The 24,718-nt window shown below is 42.2% G+C and overlaps 1 protein-coding gene across 5 annotated transcripts in view; it reads left to right on the top strand.

The window, feature by feature from the left end:
* Window positions 1-24,718, top strand: part of Cdk14 (cyclin-dependent kinase 14) — a 576,868-nt gene that overhangs the window by 440,533 nt on the left and 111,617 nt on the right. For all 5 annotated transcript variants that reach the window (NM_011074.3, XM_006503544.4, NM_001310448.1 and 2 more), the window contains one exon: window positions 17,544-17,592. In NM_011074.3, the coding sequence (NP_035204.2) occupies window positions 17,544-17,592 (49 nt within the window). The remainder of the gene's footprint in view (window positions 1-17,543; window positions 17,593-24,718) is intronic.

The raw sequence follows: 24,718 nt of genomic DNA, 5'->3' as shown, positions 1-24,718 counted from the left end.
ATAAAATATCTCGGCGTGACTCTAACTAAGGAAGTGAAAGATCTGTATGATAAAAACTTCAAGTCTCTGAAGAAAGAAATTAAAGAAGATCTCAGAAGATGGAAAGATCTCCCATGCTCATGGATTGGCAGGATCAACATTGTAAAAATGGCTATCTTGCCAAAAGCAATCTACAGATTCAATGCAATCCCCATCAAAATTCCAACTCAATTCTTCAACGAATTAGAAGGAGCAATTTGCAAATTCATCTGGAATAACAAAAAACCTAGGATAGCAAAAACTCTTCTCAAGGATAAAAGAACCTCTGGTGGAATCACCATGCCTGACCTAAAGCTTTACTACAGAGCAATTGTGGTAAAAACTGCATGGTACTGGTATAGAGACAGACAAGTAGACCAATGGAATAGAATTGAAGACCCAGAAATGAACCCACACACCTATGGTCACTTGATCTTCGACAAGGGAGCTAAACCATCCAGTGGAAGAAAGACAGCATTTTCAACAATTGGTGCTGGCACAACTGGTTGTTATCATGTAGAAGAATGCGAATCGATCCATACTTATCTCCTTGTACTAAGGTCAAATCTAAATGGATCAAAGAACTTCACATAAAACCAGAGACACTGAAACTTATAGAGGAGAAAGTGGGGAAAAGCCTTGAAGATATGGGCACAGGGGGAAAATTCCTGAACAGAACAGCAATGGCTTGTGCTGTAAGATCGAGAATTGACAAATGGGACCTAATGAAACTCCAAAGTTTCTGCAAGGCAAAAGACACCGTCAATAAGACAAAGAGACCACCAACAGATTGGGAAAGGATCTTTACCTATCCTAAATCAGATAGGGGACTAATATCCAACATATATAAAGAACTCAAGAAGGTGGAGTCCAGAAAATCAAATAACCCCATTAAAAAATGGGGCTCAGAACTGAACAAAGAATTCTCACCTGAGGAATACCGAATGGCAGAGAAGCACCTGAAAAAATGTTCAACATCCTTAATCATCAGAGAAATGCAAATCAAAACAACCCTGAGATTCCACCTCACACCAGTCAGAATGTCTAAGATCAAAAATTCAGGTGACAGCAGATGCTGGCGAGGATGTGGAGAAAGAGGAACACTCCTCCATTGTTGGTGGGATTGCAGGCTTGTACAACCACTCTGGAAATCCGTCTGGCGGTTCCTCAGAAAATTGGACATAGAACTACCGGAGGATCCAGCAATACCTCTCCTGGGCATATATCCAGAAGATGCCCCAACTGGTAAGAAGGACACATGCTCCACTATGTTCATAGCAGCCTTATTTATAATAGCCAGAAGCTGGAAAGAACCCAGATGCCCCTCAACAGAGGAATGGATACAGAAAATGTGGTACATCTACACAATGGAGTACTACTCAGCTATTAAAAAGAATGAATTTATGAAATTCCTAGGAAAATGGATGGACCTGGAGGGCATCATCCTGAGTGAGGTAACACATTCACAAAGGAACTCACACAATATGTACTCACTGATAAGTGGATATTAGCCCAAAACCTAGGATACCCAAGATATAAGATACAATTTCCTAAACACATGAAACTCAAGAAAAATGAAGACTGAAGTGTGGACACTATGCCCCTCCTTAGAAGTGGGAACAAAACACCCTTGGAAGGAGTTACAGAGACAAAGTTTGGAGCTGAGATGAAAGGATGGACCATGTAGAGACTGCCTTATCCAGGGATCCACCCCATAATCAGCATCCAAACGCTGACACCATTGCATACACTAGCAAGATTTTATCGAAAGGACCCAGATGTAGCTGTCTCTTGTGAGACTATGCCGGGGCCTAGCAAACACAGAAGTGGATGCCCACAGTCAGCTAATGGATGAATCACAGGGCTCCCAATGGAGGAGCTAGAGAAAGTACCCAAGGAGCTAAAGGGATCTGCAACCCTATAGGTGGATCAACATTATGAACTAACCAGTACCCCGGAGCTCTTAACTCTAACTGCATGTGTATCAAAAGATGGCCTAGTCGGCCATCACTGGAAAGAGAGGCCCATTGGACACACAAACTTTATATGCCCCAGAACAGGGGAATGCCAGGGCCAAAAAGGGGGAGTGGGCGGGTAGGGGAGTGGGGGTGGGTGGGTATGGGGGACTTTTGGTATAGCATTGGAAATGTAAATGAGCTAAATACCTAATAAAAAATGGAAGAAAAAAAAGATTTGCCTTTTATAGCTAGAGCTGGGAGGATCAACTCCCAGGCTCCTCTCTGCCTGCCATAACTTACTAAAGAGATGTCTCCCCACAAGCATCTTTCTTTGCCCATTCACCTGCTCACTGGGCATCTGTAAGCCCTCCACACCTGCTATTATTCTAAGCTGTCAGTTCTAAAAAATGTTTCAGGTGATTTGACTTCCAAAATCTTTCTTTAAAAGTGGTACAATTAAGACTTTCACCAGGACAACGAGAATGGACCATGAGTGTCCCAGGACAACAAATAAGGGCAAGAACTGTCCTAGAGTGATTAGAAACATGATCCTTCCACATATTACCTATTCCAAAGCATCTTTAGTGACATATAGTATAGGATTAAGGACACAGATTCCAGAGGTAAACAAGCTAAATATCAACACTGGTGTCAAGTATGAGCTTGACATCTTGCGAAACAAAATGTCCCCTGCCAATGCTGAGGTTGCCGTCTTCAGTACCTGGGATAGGAAATGTGACTTTGGCCCTTTCCACAGCCAAGGAGGTTTAGGCCATTGGCTTAGGCACCACCTGTGTCTTCTCAAGTCTTTTATAAGGTAACTGGAAAGCTTTGGAGGGAGCAAGAATTCCTGCTAGGTAGGATGTCATGCCTGAAGATGAGAGAGAGGCTGTGTTGGTGTCATACTGCTCCCTTCACAGACACCCTTACTTGCAGAGACATTCCTACTTGCAGAGACATCCCTACTTGTAGAGATACCCCTACTTGCAGAGACACCCCTACTTGCAGAGACATTCCTACTTGCAGAGATACCCCCTACTTGCAGAGATACCCCCTACTTGCAGAGACACCCTGTACTTGCAGAGACACCCCCTACTTGCAGAGACACCCCTACTTACAGAAACATCCCTACTCACAGAGACACCCCTACTTGTAGAGACACCCCATACTTGTTGCAGAGACACCCCATACTTGTTGCAGAGACAGTCCCTACTTGTTGCAGAGACACCCCTACTTGCAGAGATTTGCAGAGATTCCCCCTTTACTCTTCAAAAGAGATGGTGTCTATTCCATCCAGCCCAAAAATTAAATGCAAAACTCTGTTTTTACACATTCATCATTATTAATTCTAACTACTTTTAACATGACTGTTAGATAATTTAATTGATATATTTTTATTTTTATATAATATATATCATATTTTTTTAACATTAAAGGTTCATGGTTCTAAAATAATGTTTTCATCATTAAAATCATGTGTCTTCTGCTTGCTAGTCCCTTTCCCACTTGCTTTTTATGCTTTGCCTAGGAAATTGTTTTTCTTGCTTGATAGCAACCATCACAATTATAGGCTAAATCTATGTTATAGTGTGGTTGCTGGGACAGTTATTTACCGTGTACAAGTGAGTAAAAGGAGCAAGGGAGATGGGAAATGAGGAAAGTGCCTGCTACACCAGCACAAGAGCCTGCGTTCAGATCCCTAGAGTCTACCAAAGAAGCCACTGATGTGCTGCATGCTGATAACTCTATCCTTGGGGAGGAGGAAACAGACAGAGATATCTGAAGTATGCACATACCTGCATCCACACATACACATAAAAGACACATACACAAAATGCACATGTGCACACACTCACACACACACACACACACACACATACACACACACACAGCTTAGCACAAAATTATTGTGCAGCAATTCAGTCCTTATGTCCAGTTGCTTTGCTGAAAGGTTTACTGATGTCTGTTTGGGATTTTCAGAGCTCTCTCTAGCTGTGAGCTACCACCTATGTCAACCAAAAGCCATGTAATTAGTAAGTGTGTGGGTTACATGAGCTTTTTAAAAGATCTGTTAGCAGACAATAATCATATGTGATGATTGAGTTCAGCTTGACATTTTCATAACGCATACAACATATTTTGGTCAAATCTACCACCACTCTCATTTATCTCTCTCACACTCCCTTCCTCCTCTGTGTGTGTGTGTGTGTTTAATTGTGATTTCTTACAGAAATGTGGTTCCTGAAGTGTTACTTTTAATAGGATAGAGAAAATAGGAATGCCTACATTACTGTAGAAAATTTCTTCCTCTGATAGCAATCATTTACTTCCTGTAGCTGCTAGGGGAAGAATGGGGATTATGTGAACTTTGAAGAGAAGAGGAAGTTAAAAATTGAAAAAGTGACAGGAGGGACAGACTTTCCTTAGTGTTGTGCCTGTGGGGCAGTGTTACTGGAGGTCACTGGTAGGTGTAAGTTAGAGAGTGAATGGTAAGCAAGGGAGGGTCTGTTCAGCCAGAAGTCACTGTGCTTTGCATACGTACTCAGGAGTCTCACTGATAGTGGCTGCTCTCCAGGAGCTAGAGAAACAGCTGTCCCCAAGGAAGACCAACCTAAGAAGCTCACAGGCCAGAGAGAGCACAGATCATGACAAATGCCAAGTCCCAAGTGTGGCTGCAGAAATGTGACCACAGGGAAGCAGGAAGACACTGTAGAGACCCAGGCTTTGGAAGGCCATAGGGGAGGAGTTGAGATCTCATTTGAACTATGAGAAATAGTGAGAAGCTTGGAGCCAGGAACGGAATGGATCTTTAGCCTTTCAAAGGGCTACTGGCTACACAGTGTAACAGACCTAAGTCGGAGCTGGAAAGAGGTTTCGCATCGTGTGAATTTTTCTTGATTGGTCCTTTCTGCCTGCAGCTCTCCGGGAGAGAGTGTCTGTAAAAGCCAATCTTGACTCAGAGGGAAATTATTGTCACACCAGTGAACAGTGACATCACAGACACAGGGACATCCTCCCCCTGTGTCTGTCACCAGATGGGGATTTGACATGCTATGTCAGGGGTATAGCCAATGACATAAAGGGAAATAGAAAGGAGCTGGCTATTGTGTTAACCACTGAAATAGCATCATCTCCAGTAGCAGATGCTGTGTGGAGTGTAGCAGTCGGTTAAGCAGAGCAGAGGCTGTGTGTACCCACGTCCACTAGTGTGCTTAAAGAATTTCCCACTCACTTTCACCAGTAAGGTCAATAATCGTGGAAACCAATAGAATGTCTACAAAGTATCAGAAAACATGAAACAGATTCTGAAGGAAAAGTGAGCTTCTTCAATGTGGATTTCTTAATTTTTAATAAAAAGCAAAAAACAAAAACATGTTCCACTCTCCCTGGGCCTGAGAATTTTACAATTTTCAGCCTCAGTGTTAACCACACTTCTCCTCACCAAAGTGGATACACAATGCTGGTTACCACAGAAAGCCCTTCCTACTGTCTGCTGCCTAATTTGTAGGATTTGGTTACTGTCATACTTATGGGATAAAGTTGTTTTGCCCTGAATGTATAGATAATGAATTATGTGCCTTTGAAGATGGTGGCTCATGCCATTAATCCCAGCACTCAGGAGGCAGAGGCAGACAGATCTCTGAATTTGAGACCAGCATGGCCTACATTTGATTAAGTTGTTATATGCCAGAGGCATTACTGTAAACTAGCTGGGCATTCTTTAGTTTCTTGGTGGGTTATAGCTATCCTGTTCACAAACAAACGTCATCAAGTGTGTAAGTAGAAATCCACAATGTAAAAATTCCTTTGTAACTCTTGTATCTTCCCACATGAGTAATTCCATGCCACTGTGAGAAATTCACGGTAAGTGGTTGACCAGATGGTGATAGAAAATACTTACTGTCTCCAACCCTTGGGAACCCTGAGATCACAAAGTGTAGTGTGGCGCTCAGTAATCTCAGATGTTACGTGCATTTTGCAGTTTTGAGAATTTTTAGAAGCAGGATAAATGCAAGCATGTCTGTGCTAGTTGGTGGTGCTGTGTTACTTGGTGTTGGTAGCTGTTTACTGGTCACCAAGTGATTTTTGCCAGCCCTGTGAGGTCTTTCTAGCAGAGCAGGTAGTCAGGCTAGAGAGATGAAGCTGAAGGCGTAGAAGGAAAGCCAGGTTTGATAACACACTGTAACCTGAACCACAATCACACTGTGGTCAGCAGTCAAGCTGCCTGTGATAGTTCACAAAACAGCTCCCCAGCTGCACACACAAATCACAGCCACCCACTGGGAAGGGTAGGTTGGTTGTTTTGCCTGTGTGGTAAGTTGAGGATTGCTTGAGCTTCGCCGGCTCTTAGAATTCCTGGTTCCAGGATGCAGGTTGGTTTTGTTAGGTTTGTTCCCTGCATTTCTCATCCTCCATGGAGTTACCGATATGGGAAAATGCTGTTTTTTTCCTCCTGAAAGGCAGGAGCAGAAGATGGAAGCCTCAGCTATGAGCACTTTTCAAGTCTCTACTAAGTCAATACCAGTGATATTGCACTGTGAATGCAGGCACAGTGGGGGACTGAAGTGTCTCACTCGTAAAGAAAGGAGGGTGTAATTATTGGCTCACTGTTAATCCACTCACCAGTTCTCAGTCTCCTGCCTAAGAGAAGAGCAATAACTTCATTCTGCTGTAGTTTAAAATCTTCGTTAGACCATTGTCTTAGGTCTCCTCTAAGACAAATGCACACTATGCAATAATAACTATTGAGGTGGAAAGATGGCTAAGTGGGTAAACTACTCACCCTCAAGCATGAAAATCTGAGTTTATATCTCCAGAACCCTAACTGCTTGTGACAGCATGTGTCTGTAACTACTCTGATAGGAAGATGGGAACTAAAGACAGAAACATTTCCAGAAGTTCATAGCTTCACGTACAGGTATAAGTGAAGTCAGTCAGGAAGCAAATAGACAGAATGTTATAGATGACGAAAGTTGACAAAGTTGTGGTTTTTTTGTTTTTTGTTTTTGTTTGTTTGTTTTTGTTTTTTCAAAACAGGGTTTCTCTGTATATCCCTGGCTGTCCTGGAACTCACTTTGTAGATCAGGCTGACCTCGAACTCAAATTCACCTGCCTCTGCCTCCCGACAAAGTTGTTTATATTCTGATTTTCTGTTACTCCTGAAGGAGCATTGATCTGTCTCTGTAACTTCAGAGTAAAACTTCAAGTCTCTCACAGCCAAGACATACCTCTTCTTGTAATAACTGGAGCATAGACTTCAACTCCGGACAGTGCACCTTCATAGCCCAGCACTATCTGTGAGCTGTCTGTTACGCACAGGTCCTCCAGTGTCTGTGCTTCTTATCCACTCGTGTGCAGTGCAGCGCTGTCCCTTGCTCAGCCACACTCTGGGTAAGGCAGTGAGTTTGTATGTGGAGGCTGCATGGGAGGCATGAGCATCCCCCACTCTTTTGTAACAAGGGTCTGGAGCACATAGTTCCACTTCAGCCTTTGCCACTAGCCTGCATCACAGGCACCACCATGTGCCTCTCTCTGCTTGCTGGTAAGAGGAAGGGGTCTGCCTCCCCACCCCCAGGACTCCTGCAGGCCTCCGGGCTGTGGGTATCACCACTCCAGCTGCTTTCCACCACAGTGGGGACATATCTACTTTCGTTCTCTCTCCTTCTTTTAGAGTTGTAAGCTTGATACTGTAAAGAGTCCACTCTGAAGCATTCATAAATGCCCTCTAGAAGAGTCACCTGGTGGAGACAGAAGTGTTCCGTCTTGTGGGGATGGAGGAAGTACAGATGGCTGCAGCACCTCCCCCAGAGATGTTCCCGAACCCACATGACTATGTGCACCACTGAAGATGGAAATGTTTAATGACTGGAGTGCAGTGCTTGAGTCTGGGCTCAAAAGAGCAAAGCATTGGGAACTCGAGGATGACTGTGGTTCCAGGCACACGCTGAGGTCAGAGGGGGCTTCCTCAGCGTTTTAACATAGTCCTCTGGGGGAGCAATGGCAGTGTGCTATATCTCTGCCTGAGGACGCCTGTGTCATGTCAAAGCCTCTCAGGGCTCTTGCTCGGGAACCTATCAACTCACAAACATGGTGTGTTGGGGGTTTTAAGTCTCTTATAAAGATGTGCCTCACAGTTACACAGCAGAGGGAGTGTTGCTAGAATGCAATCACTCTGGTATTTTGGCATTGACACAAATAAAGTCCTCGGGGTTTGAGAGACACCGATCTTTTCTCTGGAATGGGCTCTTTTCTGGTATATGTGGATTGCTTCATAGTTGTGTTCCAAGGACTGTCAGATCTGGCTTTTAAAAGAGCTGTATCAGACCCCTAGCTGGAATGTTCATGTCTTGCTTGGTTTCCCTCATAAATACCAGAACATAAAATAACCCTTCTGGTTTTCATGAACATTTGTGAGTTTGATTTGCTTCTGTGAAGGGCCCAGCATGTTGCTTTGCGTATTTGCCTGTAGGCTGCTTGCCCTTCTACCTCTTTTGTTCCCTGCTGTATTCATGGCACCTGACACAGTGTAGACCTACACATAGTGTTTGTGGCATGAGTGAGAGAGTGAACGGGTCCTGTGACTTCTACCCAAAAGGATTTGAGGATGTTATCTGTTATATAAACACACAATTAGGGTGCTTGCTTGGAATATAAGCACAGTGATTCATGGCTATGCTAATTATTCACCCAGAACCAAGCTGGCTTTCTCCATGAAGCAATCCCAAGAAAGGCGCTGGGGTTGCTCCATACAGTTATGCCCCTGCCAGATGAGAGGGGCCTCCACGATAGCCATGGCTCTTTGATTATGTTCACTTTTCTTTTGACCAGCTGAGAAAATGAACTTATTAAAATATATAGAAATTATAAATCCAAATTTCAAACAGCCAAATAGACTCCATTCTGAAGAGTGACTAGCACAGCAGACAGGTGGTAGTTTATACATTATTTTTTACATCCTGAGATTATAATGTCATTTGTCCCTTTTCCTGTCTTCAGACCCTCTCTTATGCACCCAATCCCTGCTCTCTTTCAAATTCATGGCCTTTTTATTTTCTGGGTTTGTGTGTGTGTGTGTGTGTGTGTGTGTTCAATTGTCTTTGTTTTATTCCTTTGTGTTTAATTGGGATATATACATATATGTATCCACAAATACATGTAGTCATTTTTATATCAAGTTCTAAGCAAATTGACATTCTGTGGTACTAATATGTTACATAATATCAAGCCTATTTTTGAGACATTTTATGATCTCTCTGCTGCCCCTCTCCTTGCTCATTCTTCCCAAGAGAGAAATATCCACATTCAGCCTTTCATATCTTTTGCACAAACTGGAGTGGGGTGTTTTTTAATTGGTTGGTTGAACTTTCTACTCGCTATGTCCTCGTGTTATTGAAGTTCTAAATACAGCAGAACCTTGTAAGTTACAGAAGCATCGGTGAGAAGAGAAGACTAGAATTTAAAATGATGTGCTTGGGTAGCACAGTGCGTACCTATAAGCACAAGCATGAAAGCCAGCCAAGGCTCTATCTCCGGAGGGTTACAGTTTGCTTCAAGCCATGTCAGGTGGCTGGCTTTTAAGCAGCAAAACTTTACATACGTACATTGCTCTGCAGTTGCTTGCCTATGGAATGTCTCCAAGTTGCAGAGCGCACCAGTCTTCTGCCCCCTGAGTCATGATGCCTACCTAGCAAGTCATTTCGCCTCTGCAGGCTCTTCCCCCTGGTCTCCTGCTGTGCTGCCACCATCCTCTGTAGTGTCCCTCAACAGGAGAAGGTGAAAGTCAGCCTGCAGGTTTAAATTAATTGCACTCCTTGGTGAAGCCGACTTAGCCAATGCTTTAACTACACTCTAAAGCCCTAGCTTAACATGACTGGGAAGAGAGCGCTAACATGACAGAAACAAATAACAGTGCATTCAGCTGAAGGTGAACAGGGCAGAGCATGCATATGCAAATACTGGGATAATCAGATGCTATTATGTGTACAAGTAGTTGACTGTGTTATCAAATACACTAGTTTTTTATTCTGGGCATTCATTTCAATATATTTTTGTTTCTAGATACTAGATATGCTTGCTCTTAAAGCTGTGTATCTGGCTAGTCAGGAGACGTGGGGTGCGGGAAATAGTGTGTGCATTCCTGCATTACTACAGTTTTGGTTTTCCTCATGTGGAAAAAGACACCACTGTTTAGTCACTCTGAATTTGGGGGCTTTGTCTGTATCCATGTGTGAGTGTTTCCCTCTCAGACTCTGTAATTTTGCATGTTTACACTTGAACTGTAGTCAGTTCTGTATGACCAGAGCATCTGCTGACTCGTCACTACATGTGTAGGGAGTAGATCCTGACAGAATTGAGATTTGATGTGGGTGGTGATACACATGTAACAGTGAAGCTTCAGTATTTTCATTTTTTACTCCCATTTCCTATGATACATTTTATTTCCACTGTGTCTCTTATACATAGATAAAAATGACATATTTCTGAAAATTCTATTACCGTATCTTGTCAAGCTTTAAATGGAGGCATAACTTAGAACTAATATTTATGTGTAGTCATTAATTAAATGTAAGAATAATAATTTACTTGTAAATGTAAGGTTGTGTTGGTTTTTATCTGTAATAGCTTCTTGTTCTTCTTAAATGATACAAATTACTCAAATTGCTTTGTAGGGACTACAAAGTTAAGAGAATTCAATTTGTTCTACAAGGACATTTGATGTAATTAAATTTTTAAATATTTTTTGCTTTTCAAATATCAGACTTAGATAATACCTTTCTAAAAACTTTGGCAAAGAACTCTTATTCCCGTTTCTCCCTCCCTTGTCATTTCAGTCTTAGACATAGAATCCTTTCACTAGCTCTACCACTCTAGCTGCCTGAATTTCACTGTGCCTTACAATGCTGTCCATGTGAATCAGAAATTATACATCCTATTAAAATGAATAGCTCCTGTTAAGGAACACATCTGCAGAACAATGGACATTTACAATTAGGCAGGTGGCTGGCTGGTTCTCTCATATTCTCTCTCTCTCTCTCTCTCTCTCTCTCTCTCTCTCTCTCTCTCTCTCTTTCTCTCTCTCTCTCCCTCTCTCTCTCTCTCTCCCTCTCTCTCTCTCTCTCCCTCTCTCCCTCTCTCCCTCTCTCCTTCTCTCTCTGTCACACACACACACACACACACACACACACACACCACTGTAATGTAATGCCTGGTTTCTGTTCTCTTTTCTACACCTGTGATTGTAACATATGGCCAGATGCACCTACTTGAGTAAACTCTGCAACTCTATGACCACTGCAAGTTAACTACCCTTTGAGTCATTATGGAAATATAAACTTATTCTCAGAGCACTACTTAGGCTGTGTGTGAAATTCCAGTGCATCCTAACCTGGAAAGTGAAGAGCAGTCTGGTGCCTTGACTCCTCCCTTTCTGTAGAACCACCATGCCATACATCAATGTGCTTTCCTGGCCTTCCCTTCCACGTATTTTCAGATTCTGATCCCTGTTCTCACTGCATTCACTCCATCACCATAGCCTGAGTCATGTGCTCACATGACTCACAGATAGTTTCAGTCTCAACTGAATGGCCAGAGTGGTCTTTAAAAGAAAAAAGTCATTGATCAGATTTGTCCTTCTGCCCCTTCTTCAGCATTCTTCACTTCAGCTGCCCTCATCTCCAACCTTGTATGCTCCTCCCTGAAATGCCAGGTCCTTGAAAGCAGAAAACCTTTCTATTTGGTTCCCTTCAGACCCAAGAAGTCTGCCTGACTTCCCATACAATTACAGAATGGAATAGCAGTTTATATAAGACAAATGCTAATAAGAGAATGATGTTTTTTAAAGAAAACATGAGGTGCTTTAGTTATGGAATGGGTGGGTGGGTAAGAGGGTGGCCAGCTGGCTGCCTGGGTAGGTGGATGAATGGATGAGTGGGTGTATGTATTTATGAGTGGGTGAATAGTTGGATAAATGGATACATGCACGGTGGGGTGGGTGGATATGTGGGGTGGTCAATGAATGGATGGGTGAATGTATAGATGGATGGATGGATGGATGGATGGGTAAGTGTATGTATGTATGTAAGTAAGCATGTATGTATGTATAAGTGGATGGGTGGATTGATGGATAGATGTATGAGTGTATGTATGTGTGAGTGGGTGGATGGATGGACAGACCAACGGACAGACAGGTAGATGACTGCATAGTGTTTCCAGTCACTCCTTTCCAGCTCACTGTGCTTTAGATAGGAAACTGTTTTTACTTCATCTGTTTGCTTTTCTTATAGTATTCTCAGTCATGAAATATCCTGTAACACAATCAATAAAAGTCACGTAGATTTCCTCCATCATAGCTTATAAGTTAAAGCAGACAGTTCTGGCAAGACAGTACTGATAAAGGCATCAACTGATGTTAAGTTAAATCATATCCATTCAATATGAATCATTAAAAAGAAGCCAGTCAGTTTGGAAAAATAAATGGTGTGGTGTCCCTGAAATATGTCCATGTGAACAAAGATTGCATGTCATCCTTTTCAGAAAAGTACGTCCTCGTGGGACTCCGTGGAGATTTCCAAAGGGAACTAAGTGTGCTTGAGCGTTCTGTTTTGTTTATAGCTAGACTGCTTTCATTACCCACCAGAGTGTCTAAAGGTGTGCCACACAGCTTAGCTCCTCATTCGACTGTTTCAAACACACCTTTCAAAAGCAGCTTACTCATTTTCTTGGTGTTGGTGCTGGTGGCAGGCAATGACAGCATTGGCTTTTTAAAATTATTATTATTGGATATTTTCTTACACTTCAAATGTTTTCCCCTTTCCAGGTCTCCCCTTCAGAAATCCCCTATTCTATTCCCCCTCCCCCTGCCTCTATGAACGTGCTTCCCCACCCACCCATCCACTCCCTTCTTTCCACCCTGGCATTCCTTTACACTGGGGCATCGAACACCCTCGGGCCCAAGAGTGTTTTCCTCCCACTGATGCCCAACAAGGCCATCCTCTGCCACATATGCAGCTGGAGCCATGAGTTCTTCCATGTGTACTCTTTGGTTAGTGATCCAGACCCCAGGAGCACTGGAAGGTCTGGCTGGTTGACACTGTTGGTTCCCCTCAGCTCCTTCAGTCCCTTCTGCAACCCCTCCATCGGCAGCACTGGCTTTAACTGTCCATCTCTCTGGAACGAGACAAAATTAAGACCCATGAGGAACATTGTCCTTTCTATTTTACCTCTTCCTGTTTTCAGGGCTTCAAAGCCGTCTGTGGAAGGTGATGGGGCTGGTGAATAATGAAAACATTCAGAGTTCATCTTGAGAACATTTTCTTACTTTTGATCAGGCTCCACTGTGCATTTTTGGATGTTAGCAAGTTAAGATGCATGCTACTTAACTGTTCAAATGAATGTCGGGTGTCTAACTCACAGCAGTGTGGAATCATTCCCACTGTTCATACCTACACTTTATCCTTCTGTGCTGCCAGGCCACACCCCTGTTCTGCAGGAGGCTGGCAATGTCACCATTCTTTCTGTCTTTACCTGATCACTATAGAAGCCTCATACTGTAAAGACACACTTTGGAAACTTTTTTCTGTACAGTAGTTGCTTTAAGCATTTCATAGGAATCTGAAAATTAATCTCATTATGTTTTAACAGTCGACAGTTTACACAAATGAACTCAAATAACAGTTAACATAATTTCAAAACCAGTTGCTTTCATAAAGCATACTTGAGACCTTATGTAGTTATTAAATAATACATTTAATATTCAACTAAGAAAGCATGAGGAGGGCTGGAGAGATGGCTTAGCAGTTAAGAGCACTGGCTGCTTTTCCTGAGGTCCTGAGTTCAATTCCCAGCAACCACATAGTGGCTCCCGATCATCTGTAATGGGGACCCGATGCCCTCTTCTGGTGTGTCTGAAGACAGCGAGAGTGAACTCACATACGTGAAATAAATAAATCAATCGAGAGAGAGAGAGAGAGAGGAATTTGGTATCATCTATACTAATATAAGGAAGTCTCTGTTTATATAAGACAAATGCTAACAAGAAAAGGATGCTTTTTAAAGAAATCATGAGGTACTGTTCCTAAGATAAACAGATGAGCATGGTAGAACCTGAGCTCTGGTGTATTTTAAACTTTATCATAGCATAAAGGAGTAATTGCAAATTATTGGAGAATGATTAATAACACTTGGTGAATAACACACACCTAGCATCACTGTTTGTTATCTCTGAACACACAAATCAAGAACCATGCTATGCAATATTAGAAATTGAGATACATACATATACAACTAAATTTATACACACATGTACACCCTCATCCTTGTTTAGCTACAGTAATATGTTTTGAGAAATGGTTAGGTAATTTTTGTTGTAATTGTTGCTGTTGTGTTAACCATCATGGAGTGTTCTAACCCATGCCTAGGTAATGTAGCTTTCTGCATCTGAACTATGTGGTATAGCTTATTGCTGCTAGACTAAATACCTGTTACAGCATATCCATAACACTGTAGGTGATTATAACACAGGATTTCTCTATCTAAGTATAAACACATGTACTTATTTATGTATAAGCACAAAAAAGACAGCAAAAATAGAATATAAAAGGTAATAAATAATTCAACTGTGTGGAACTCTTATGATAGCTGGAGCTCACCAGACTGGTTTGCTCACGTGAGTCAGTTAAGTGGAGAGCTTGTGTGAAGCCGAAGGCGTGGCAGTCCACCCGACTCGTGTGGGCAATACAATACTCTGCATGTAATTTCCATTCTTCAACAATAAACTGACTTAGCTTAAAGCCTTTTTTAATGCATGTGAGTATATAGATGGCCACTGTCCTCAGATATTAGACGAGGGCATCAGATCCCATTACAGATGGTTGTGAGTCACCTTGTAGTTGCTGGAAATTGAACTCAGGACCTCAGGATCTCTGGAAGAGCAGTCAGTGCTCTTAACCTCTTAACTGCTGAGCCATCTCACCAGCCCCCAGTTTAAAGCTTTTATACTTAAAATGTTTTAAGTGTTTAGACTCTTGTAATAATACTTAAGATATAAGACATATCCTTATGTTAAAAGTATGTTAAAAGTTTTTTCCTGGTTGTTTTGTTTTGTTTTGTTTTGTTTGTAATAGAAGCCTCATGTATCCTGGGCTGGCTGGTGCTGAACTCAGTAGCCTAGAATGACTTTGATCCTCCTGCCTCCATTTCCCACTGCTGGGATTACAGGCCCACACACAGTGCCTGGGTTATGCAGTGCTGAGGATTGAACCCAAGGTTGTAAACAATCCAGCTATCTACAGCTACCTATCAGCTTCTGTCTATTTAGTTTATTTTAAACCATTTGCGGGGCATGAGGACATATGCTGCATACCTTTAATCCCAGAACTCAAGAAGCAGAGGCAGGTGGATCGCTGTGTGTTCCAGGCCAGCCAGGGCTATGTATCTGTCTCAAAAAACAAACCAATCGTAAACATTTATATGGTGTGTGTGTGTGTGTGTGTGTGTGTGTGTGTGTGTGTGTGTGTATGCACACATGCTTATAGAAGCCAGCAATGTTCCTCAGTGAGAACTACTTTTTTTTTTTTGAGACATTACTATTTCTCTCCGGTCTGTAGCTCACCAACTAGACTAGACCAACCGGTCAGTTAACTTCAGAAATCTGCCTGTCTCTGTCACCCTAGTGAGGAAGTTGCAGTTCTGGGCCATCACCCAGCTTTTCTTATCTGGGTTCTGGGAATCATCTCCTTGGCCCTAGAAATCATTTAGTCTGAGATCCTTTCCAAGTGTTTCTGTTAGAACATTAACATAGCACTACACAGGATCAGGACCATCAATATGGAAGTCTGCAGTCCTGTCCCACTGGAAGGTCTTCAAGGGCCATAACACTCAGCAAGCCTATAACTACGGTGCCAGGGATACTTCTGTCCTAACTACAGTTTCTACTGTTCATGTTGAAATATCACAACCAAAAGTAACTTGGAAGGAAAGGAAAGGGTTTGTTTCGCTTTGCACTTCTAGGGACTATCCGTCAATGAGAAGAGTCGGGGCAGGAGTGTAGGCGCGGCTGAAACTGATGCAGAGGCTGCAGACGAGTTCTGCTTACTGGTTTCTTCCTGCTTTCTTGTATATCCCAGGACCACCTTCGCAAAGTGGCCTCCAGCAATGGGCCAGGCCCTCCCACCTCAGTCACTAATTAAGATAATGCACCACAGGCTTGCCTACAGGCCACTCTGATGGTGTCATTTTTCTCAAGTGACTCTCCATCTTCCCAAATGACACTACCTTGTGTCACGTTTCTATAAACCTAGCCAGCACAATTTCCTAAAGATCTGAATAGATAGATAAACACATAGGGCTGGGGAAGAGGAGGGAAGGGGGGAGGGGGACTCTAAAGTAACCATTGAAAGTACACTATAGTAAATGTATAAACTGATAACATAGTTATTACTATCATTGTCCAGTATTCTTAATTGTATGTAATATGTGTGCAGTGTTTTATGACCTGGCAGCACAGCTGATTTGTGTGCATCAGTGTCATCATAAGCACATGTGTGACAGATACATGGTACTATGGCTTTACAGCCGCTACGGCATTGTCAGGTAATAGGAATTTTTTACCTGGCTTTCAAGTGGACAAGACCACCATTGTATACATGTGTACAATCCATTCTTGACAAAATCATCATTATTCGTACCTGACTCTCTGTGTCTATGAGGCAACTTGACTTTCCCTTAAAAGCATTTCTGAACTGATAAAGAACTGGTGCCCATAATTACAACTGGTACCAAGTAGTATGTGACTCAGTGGTTGGACAAATATAGGAAAGGCTGGTAACAGCTGGTCCTGAAAAGCATCGATGAGAGGAGGCGCTCTTCTTTATTGTTGTGGAGAAATGAAAAGTAGCTCATCGGCGTCTATGAAAACATAAGTCACGAATCCCACATAACAAGCAGCCTTATACAGTGTGTCTAACAAGTAAAGCGCCCCTATAATGAGGTAGACTCTCTGGTGGACCCACTGAAGCATCATGTGTAACTTGGCTTTGAGCACGTGTTACTACCATGTATCATAAGATAGGAGACCCAACATTACTACATTTGTTCAAAGATACTGTTATATAACACACGACAAGTTTCCCTTGACCGGTGTCCTGATGTTTATCGTACGGTTCTGAGAATATATTTTGTGTTTATTATTCACTTAGTAAATAGTAAACAAACTAGATTATGAAAGAAATTCCCCTCAGCCAGACAGCAGTATTTCATGTTTTCAATGCTATATTCTTCCTGTTGCACTATTTATAAACGGCTTAATCGGAAGAGTTTGGGCCTTCTATGCCTGTATCTAATATGGTCAAGTCAAACAATATCTCCTGCAAAGGCTGAATTTTCTTGAGTGTGGTGGTGCCTGGCTGTAATCCCTACACTTGGGAAACGCAGGAGGATTGCTGCAAGCTTGGGGACAGCCCCAGGGCTGCATAGTAAGCTTCTCTTCAAAAGCGAGTTCTTCTCTCCAACAGGCTATGATATATATAGTTGATACTTAGATTGCTTATTATTTTTCTTTTTTCATTTCAGAACGCTTTACCGTGTACAGCTCTAAAAGCCTTAGACAAGCATGGAATAAGTAAGTCTTTACGCAGATAATATATTCTCTCTCTCTCTCTCTCTCTCTCTCTCTCTCTCTCTCTCTCTCTCTCCTTCTCTTCTACCACTCTCGAAGTACATTTGTCACAGCTTGGTTCCATTCACTGATGCTGTTACTCATCCATTCATTAGGCCCTTTCTGCAAACCATCTACCATGCTTAGACAGAGCCAACAGCAAGTGTGGGTTCAGGCTCTTAGAGCAAGGTAGCACTGTATGAGAACTGTAAATTCTAGAATCTACTGTCACCCACCTTATAACCAAATTTTATGAAGTATTTTAGCATTCGCAGACTAACACTTACAGAACACACCATAGTAACTTACCTTTTAACAAATAGCATTGACTACTATAACTGAGTGATAAAAATGGATGTTCCCCATCCCCCCAATATTTACCTACTTATTCCCCCTAAACCTTACTGGGGAGTGAAGCACATTTATCACTTGAAGGCTAAATACTCCTTCTCCCCCCCCCATTTCTTTCATTTCATCTGATCTTACAAAAATAGTTTTATTTTTTTATATGATGATTAATAAAAAGGTTGCTACTATGTCCTGACAATCTTAATTTAGTCCCCAGAACCCACATAAAGGCAGAAGGAAAGAGGGCTCCACAGAGGTGTTCTCTCACCCCACATGCTCATAGAGGTCCACACATGCCCACAGACAGGGTAATAACAAGCATGTAAAATATATTTATTGGTTTGAAACTTGACAGAATAGGAAAATTTGAGTTTTGCAAGTCACCCAGGAGTCTTTATGGCAGTTCAACCTGTGAGCGGAACACCGGACGCTGGAGGACAGGGTGAGCCACCCCTTTAGCTATCACATCACATTTCAAACACCCCACTGAAGGCAGCCTAACTGCAGCTCCTTCCATTAAGTAAACATGTTCTCTGTAGAGAATCCGGTGTAACAATCTTACTATGTATTGTTGCAACATTTTAATTTTGGGCATTGACAATAAAAAATTAAGAAACATTTTGTACAAGAATGCTTTTGATCAGTGCTGTCAGCAGAGATGCTGGACAGCTGATAGAGAGAAACTCTTAGGATGGCTATGTTATGTTCTATAGTAATTTGAAGGATTTAACCAGTCTTATTTTAATTAATCGTGTCTTTAGAAGAGTGGCTGGTATGATCACTTTTCTCTACTACAAAGCTTTTTAAAAAAAATAATGCATGTAGCTCATTTTAATTATTAGGATATGTTCACTGTACAAGGTGATAAATTTCGTGATACTTTTCTCATTTACCCTCTACATTTCTCATGGCTAATCAAAGCTCCATTATATTTGCATACCACCTTTTCTTTATCTCTCCACATGTTGGTGGATGGACACCAAGGTCAGTTTAAGTTGGCTGTTATGAACCGTGCCATGCGAACCTAGCTGAGCGAGTGTCTCTGTACTGCGTGTGCTCCTGAGGGTAGTATAGCTGGATCTTATGCTGGCTGTTTTCACTATGTAAAGGATGCGATCCCTGGGAGGCACACCCTCTGCAGGCTGCATTCTCAGTTAGTCCTGTTGCAGGAAGATGGGAAAAATGGGTGGACTGGAAACCATGAAACTAACAAAATATGTTAAAATCAGAAGGATAATTATGGCGTGTTTTTTGTTATATCTAGATTTTACATACACACACACACACACACACACACACACGAGCATGTGAATGACATGACACACACAAGAGTACCACAGGGTGATTCTTCAGGAAGAAGAAAGGACTGTCTGGGTAAAACAGGAAAAACAGGAAAGGATAATATAGATGTATAGGGTAATGATGAATTTTAATAAAAATATGAAATCCAATCACTTTGTACAATGCATATATGCTAATAATAACTATTTTTACCTTGTAGATTTTTTTAATTTGTAGAAGTTCATAAACTGAAGCAATTTCTGCATTCTCTTGTATTATAGTAATGAATTCAAAATAATTTCCAATAATTGAATTTATTTGGAATATATGTGATGATGAGCTAGTCCAAAAAGTAGTTTGCCATTAATTAAGGTACAAAATTAAATAACAATATTTAAAAAGTTAAAGCACAAAATTAAGTAACAGTTTATTTAAAGGTAGCATTATCGAAGTTGTGGAAGCTACTGGAGGTGTTAGCCTGCCAAGGAGTTCGGGGACTTCTTGAGCTAGCGAACCTTCAATCTAAATAGCTATCAAATAATCCTGTCCACTTTGGAACCACATCTGCCCTAGCTCACACCAGCGATTTTACTTATATCAGTGACCATGAGCATGATTTTACCTTCTGATATTTTTTAATATTCTATAATAATAGAGCTGTGGTAGAAGATATAAAAAGATGCAGTAAATATCCAAACTAAAAAGCTTAATATAAATTAAGTACTATCAGTTTAAGAATGTTTAATGATTACCATTAAAGGAAAGTAAGCCCTTTTGTTTCCTCATACCGAAAGTGCATGATCCAGGAAGCTTTCCCTGCTTAAAGGGGATTTGGGGCTAAATGCAGATAAATCTGAATTTCATAAAAATATGTCCTAGGCTTTAACTGTTCCAAATAGTCCATTTTATTTTACTGGAATTATGAAGACTCAGCTATTTCTCTTGTAAATCTCCCTATTTATAGTTGTCTGACATTGGCAAATATGTGCAATTCACCAAGAATTTCAGCCACTTAAAAGATCTTTTATTATTTTGGCTGGAGAAGAAGGCTTAGGATCCAGTCTCCAGCAAAGCGAAGGGTGCGAATCCAAGAGCGCATTTGCTTGCCTTGGGACTTCTTAACAGCTGGACGAGTTGGGAGGTTTGAACGTTTTGAAAAGAGAACTAAGGGCAAACCACTAAGTCAAAGAAGACACATCTGGAAAATAGAGCTCATGGCTGGGAAGGCGAGGCCCACGCACACTGAATGGGGTCAGGCCAGGCTCGTCCCCACCCTTCCCCGAAAGTGCTGGTCCCGCAGGTGATACATGTGCTCATGAAGCACAACTGGATTTTTCCTGAGAATGTTGTAGTTGGTGTTAGTAGATGTGCAGTAAATACCAAGGCCATGGTGAGGCTACCTTTGGGTGTGAAAAAATAGAAAAGGAAACACTTCCCTGCTGGGCTTCTATATCCGAACAGAGCCATAAGCCCTAATTTGGAAATTTTAGAAATAGCCCAATGTTGTGTTTTTGAGCTTTCCTTGAATATTTTATCCAATTTGATGTTTTACCTCCAGAACATATTTTAAAGATGACCTGCTAGACAGGTGTGCTATACGTGCACAAAGCATTAGATAGGAAGGAGTGTTTGGAGGGACAGTCTTTCCCTTTGTATATTTATGTTAGGGGCACTCTACTGTTTTTCTTGCTATGGTACCTCACTGGATCATTAAGATTTAAATCAGCACCTTCTCGCGAAGCAGAAAGATCATCTTTCCCACTTTGACACCTTCGAAGTTGACTTAGAATGTACCTAACAAAGCAATATGCTATGAAGTAAGTAGGTTAGAGATGGACATTCCTGGCCAGCAGAGCAATCCAGTGAGGTAAGAACACAGTCTGGACACTAGGGGGAGCAGCTGAGTCAGCCAGATCTAAAAGTCATCCACTCGCACATTTTGTTCAGTCTTGACGACTTTTGTTATAATTCTATTTACTTCAAAGTAGTTGTTTTAATTTATTTAGTGCCTGGAGAGTTCCCTTCATAATATTTCGAAGAAAATTATTCTCTGCATCATTGATTGGCTTTGAGGTAAGGGAGTATGGGGTGGTCAGCTCTAAAGCTGACATTTTGGAATCATATCCTCTCACAATTTGAGGATGGCTGCAATTACCAGCTGCCTGTTTGTGCAGATTTCAGTGCAGCAATAGAAGGATGTGTAGAGCCAGTCTAGTTTCTCACCACATTCTGTTCTCTCGAAAATGTCATTTTCAACCTGTAAGCAAACAGCTGTCATATTTGGTCTTGGACACACATGAGTGGTATGGCTTCAAGGCCCCAGAGCTCCCCTGCTTGTTCAAACACCACTGAAGCAGCTCCTGGGGACATTCGTCTTCATAATAATGACTCATTAGTTTGGGTCCTCAAAGCGTTGTGTGGCTGCGCACCAGGCACATCCAGGGAAGTCCCTAGGAGTTTGCAAACAGGGAGTGCTGAGAAGAAATGGGAGATGATCAAATAGTGAGAGATACTGTGTGGGCCCTGGACCGTGTCCTAGAACGCCCAAACCCAGATAGAATTGGATTGTGTGAAAACATACGGTTGGGGCCAGTTCTGTGATAAAGAGAACTAGCTGAAGGGTTTTCCAATTACTGATCAGTAATAGCAATATGAAAACAGGGTGAGAGGCGAGTGATCAATGCAATTGAAAAATTATGGCTTGGGAAATATCCCCCTGTGAGTCCTGTGAAAGGAGTCCAATTGTGGTATACTTAGAAATAGCCAGGTTTTATTTGTTCTTATCACATCTTTGGGTAGAAAGATCTCTTTCAAATTTGACATCCTTCTCAGCCTGGGCTTTCATGCAGCAGAGAGCAGGACAGAGTGGAAACCTGGTTACAGTCCTCGATGGAAGAAGAAGATGTTTCAGGATTCTGAGCACAGTCTTCCAGCTCACGCCTTCCTTGAGCATTACTGGGGACTTTCCTGTTGTAGGAGGAAAGTTGGATTCACAGCTAAGTACAAGGGGATGGCTCTGCCAGTCACCCACTCACTTCCTGCAAGTCAGCCTTCTTAGCTCCTCTGCGGGCTCTCACTGCCCTGAGGGACTTAGACCCTGATTTTATTTTGTGTCATAGCCAGATTTCTTCTCCCCTTTTGGGGGGTAGCAAAAACCCATTGTCATTAACGGTTCCTGGGGGTGGTTGAGGGCAGGCCCCATGCCGTTGGCTGTATGTCAGGTGACAGGTTTTGTTCTTCTGATGGACAGGAAATAGCTATCTTCTCTCTTGCTAATTGGCAGTTTGTGCCAGGCTTGGGAGTTGGCAACAGTCATTGTTTTTCATCCTTTGGATTACATTTTGGCCTCTTCATCCAAAAGTACACTGGCTTCTGGTGTGGTTAATGCCGTCCTTCTGCTGGGCAGCTCATTAAGGACGAGCACCCAGCAGTAGTGTCTGAAGCTCCCAGAGCTCCCGGGGGCAGGTAGGCTGCCAGGAGAGGCCTTTCCTGAGCTGTGTCCTGAGCAGATTCCAGCAGGGCTGCTCTGCTTCTGCCAGCATGAAGTGGCAATTGCATTCTTTGACCAAGGTACCAATGGACTAAGAATGTTGTCTAAAATTGTGATCCCACCCTTCTGGGAGGCAGCACTCTGAATGTCTGCAGCACAGAAGGCAGAGTCACATGCAGACTAGGTTTCTCTCTGTGTTCCAGCGTGAGTAGCCTTGGTCAGTGGTAAAGTCCAGCCACCGTGGAAAGTAACATATTGACAGCCTTGAGGCAATGAGTAATAAACAGGGCATCATAGGAAGCCATTCTGTTTACATGGCGGTAAAGGATTCCCTATGTAGTCATGAGCCGTGGGTGAGGCAGAGCAAGCCCAGCCCGCGCTAGCTCAGATATAATCCACTTTGCCTGCTTCAGAGAAGATATGCTCAAAATTATGCATGAGGGAGGAATCACTGTCTGTTCTTAGCACAGAGTTTTAGAAGAGATTATGCTCAGGAAGCCTGGTAATAACTGAAAGTTTGGCTTGACATTTCTAATACAGACATCAGCAGTACCCACTGTGGGAGCCACTAGATTGTCTGCATGGAGAGCTCAACTTCAACTCAATTTGAATTTGCTTGACTGATATGTAAAGAGTCACATGTAGCTAGTGGCGACCATATTCAGTAACACAGTTGTAAATCCATATGTGAAGTATTTGCTTATCGAATGTATACCAGGCTTATACAAGCATGGGCATAATGTCTAAGAGACATTGCATTTTACACCTAGATGTCTGGAGATCTTCCTTGGTATACGTGTGTGTGTGTGTGTGTGTGTGTGTGTGTGTGTGTAAGCCAATATACTATATATACACTATATATACATATATATACATATATAGTATTACCAAGTATATACTTATATTGTATATTTATAAATGTAGAGCGTGTGTGCATATATATAAAATGTCTATACTGATAAACACTCTGAGAAGGCTGTAGCTCTTGAGTATAATAAGTCTGCAGAGGAAGAGTATCAAAGAGAATGGAGAAGACAACCCTCTCCCACCTCTCCCACCTCTTCCGACTGCAGGCGCCATGCCGTTCCCTCCTGAGCGGCTCTGCCTCTTGCCGGTATCTCTTGCTTTCTCCTCCGTGTGTTCTCTGTCTCTGTCCTCTGTTGGGAACTGGCAGGGGTTAGACTCACAGCTCTCTCCCCTTGCTGAGCTCCCTGAAGGATTCACCTCTCTGCTGTTGTTCTAATCCCCTTGATCTTCCTTCACTACGCTCAGAAAATATGGCAGACGCCAGCTTCCTGCTCGCCACAGAGGAAATGCTATAGAAGAGGGCTCTATTTTCCAAATAAACCTCCTAAATTGAATGCAGGTCCCTCTCACCGCACCCTCTGTATACATATATTCACATTTAAGATTTAGAGTGCTGAAAATTGCCACTTTTTATAATATCACGCATACACAGAAACACTGATGTTTTAAAAATACTGTATTTAGAAGCTCCTATAAATTGATCCCTTTCCTTAACACTTCTTTGCATACTTTTCTGTTGATGAAGAAATGTTTATGAATTTACTGACTTTGCTGCCTCAATATGCTTCAGAGTGTGGAGAAAGATGATTTTAACCAGCAGTGTCATCCTTTGCCTGCCATCATTGGCGTATACAGCACCCTGGTTGGCTGTGGTAAAAACAAGATGACCCGCTCACTGAGAGCCTTTCCAAGGGTGTTTCTCAAGGCTTGTCTTCCTCTTACAATGAGAGTGCAGTTACCGAGCTAACCATGTTGATGTGTGTGTGTGTGTGTCTGTCGAGTGGACATGGTGGTCCTGTACACCTAAGAATATGGCAGTCAACACCTATTATTAATAGGAACCAAGAGTGAGCAGAGAAGAAGGAAGGCTGCCCGTTTCGGGCATGAATGACAAGAAACAGCCTGGAGCCAAGATCATCTTTGATGGCCTCCAGCCAAGCTCTG

Source organism: Mus musculus, chromosome 5 (assembly GCF_000001635.26).
Source record: "Mus musculus strain C57BL/6J chromosome 5, GRCm38.p6 C57BL/6J".
NCBI classification, from domain to species: domain Eukaryota; kingdom Metazoa; phylum Chordata; class Mammalia; order Rodentia; family Muridae; genus Mus; species Mus musculus.
Note: the sequence above shows the minus strand (reverse complement) of the source record. Positions and strands in the feature narration are given on the sequence as shown.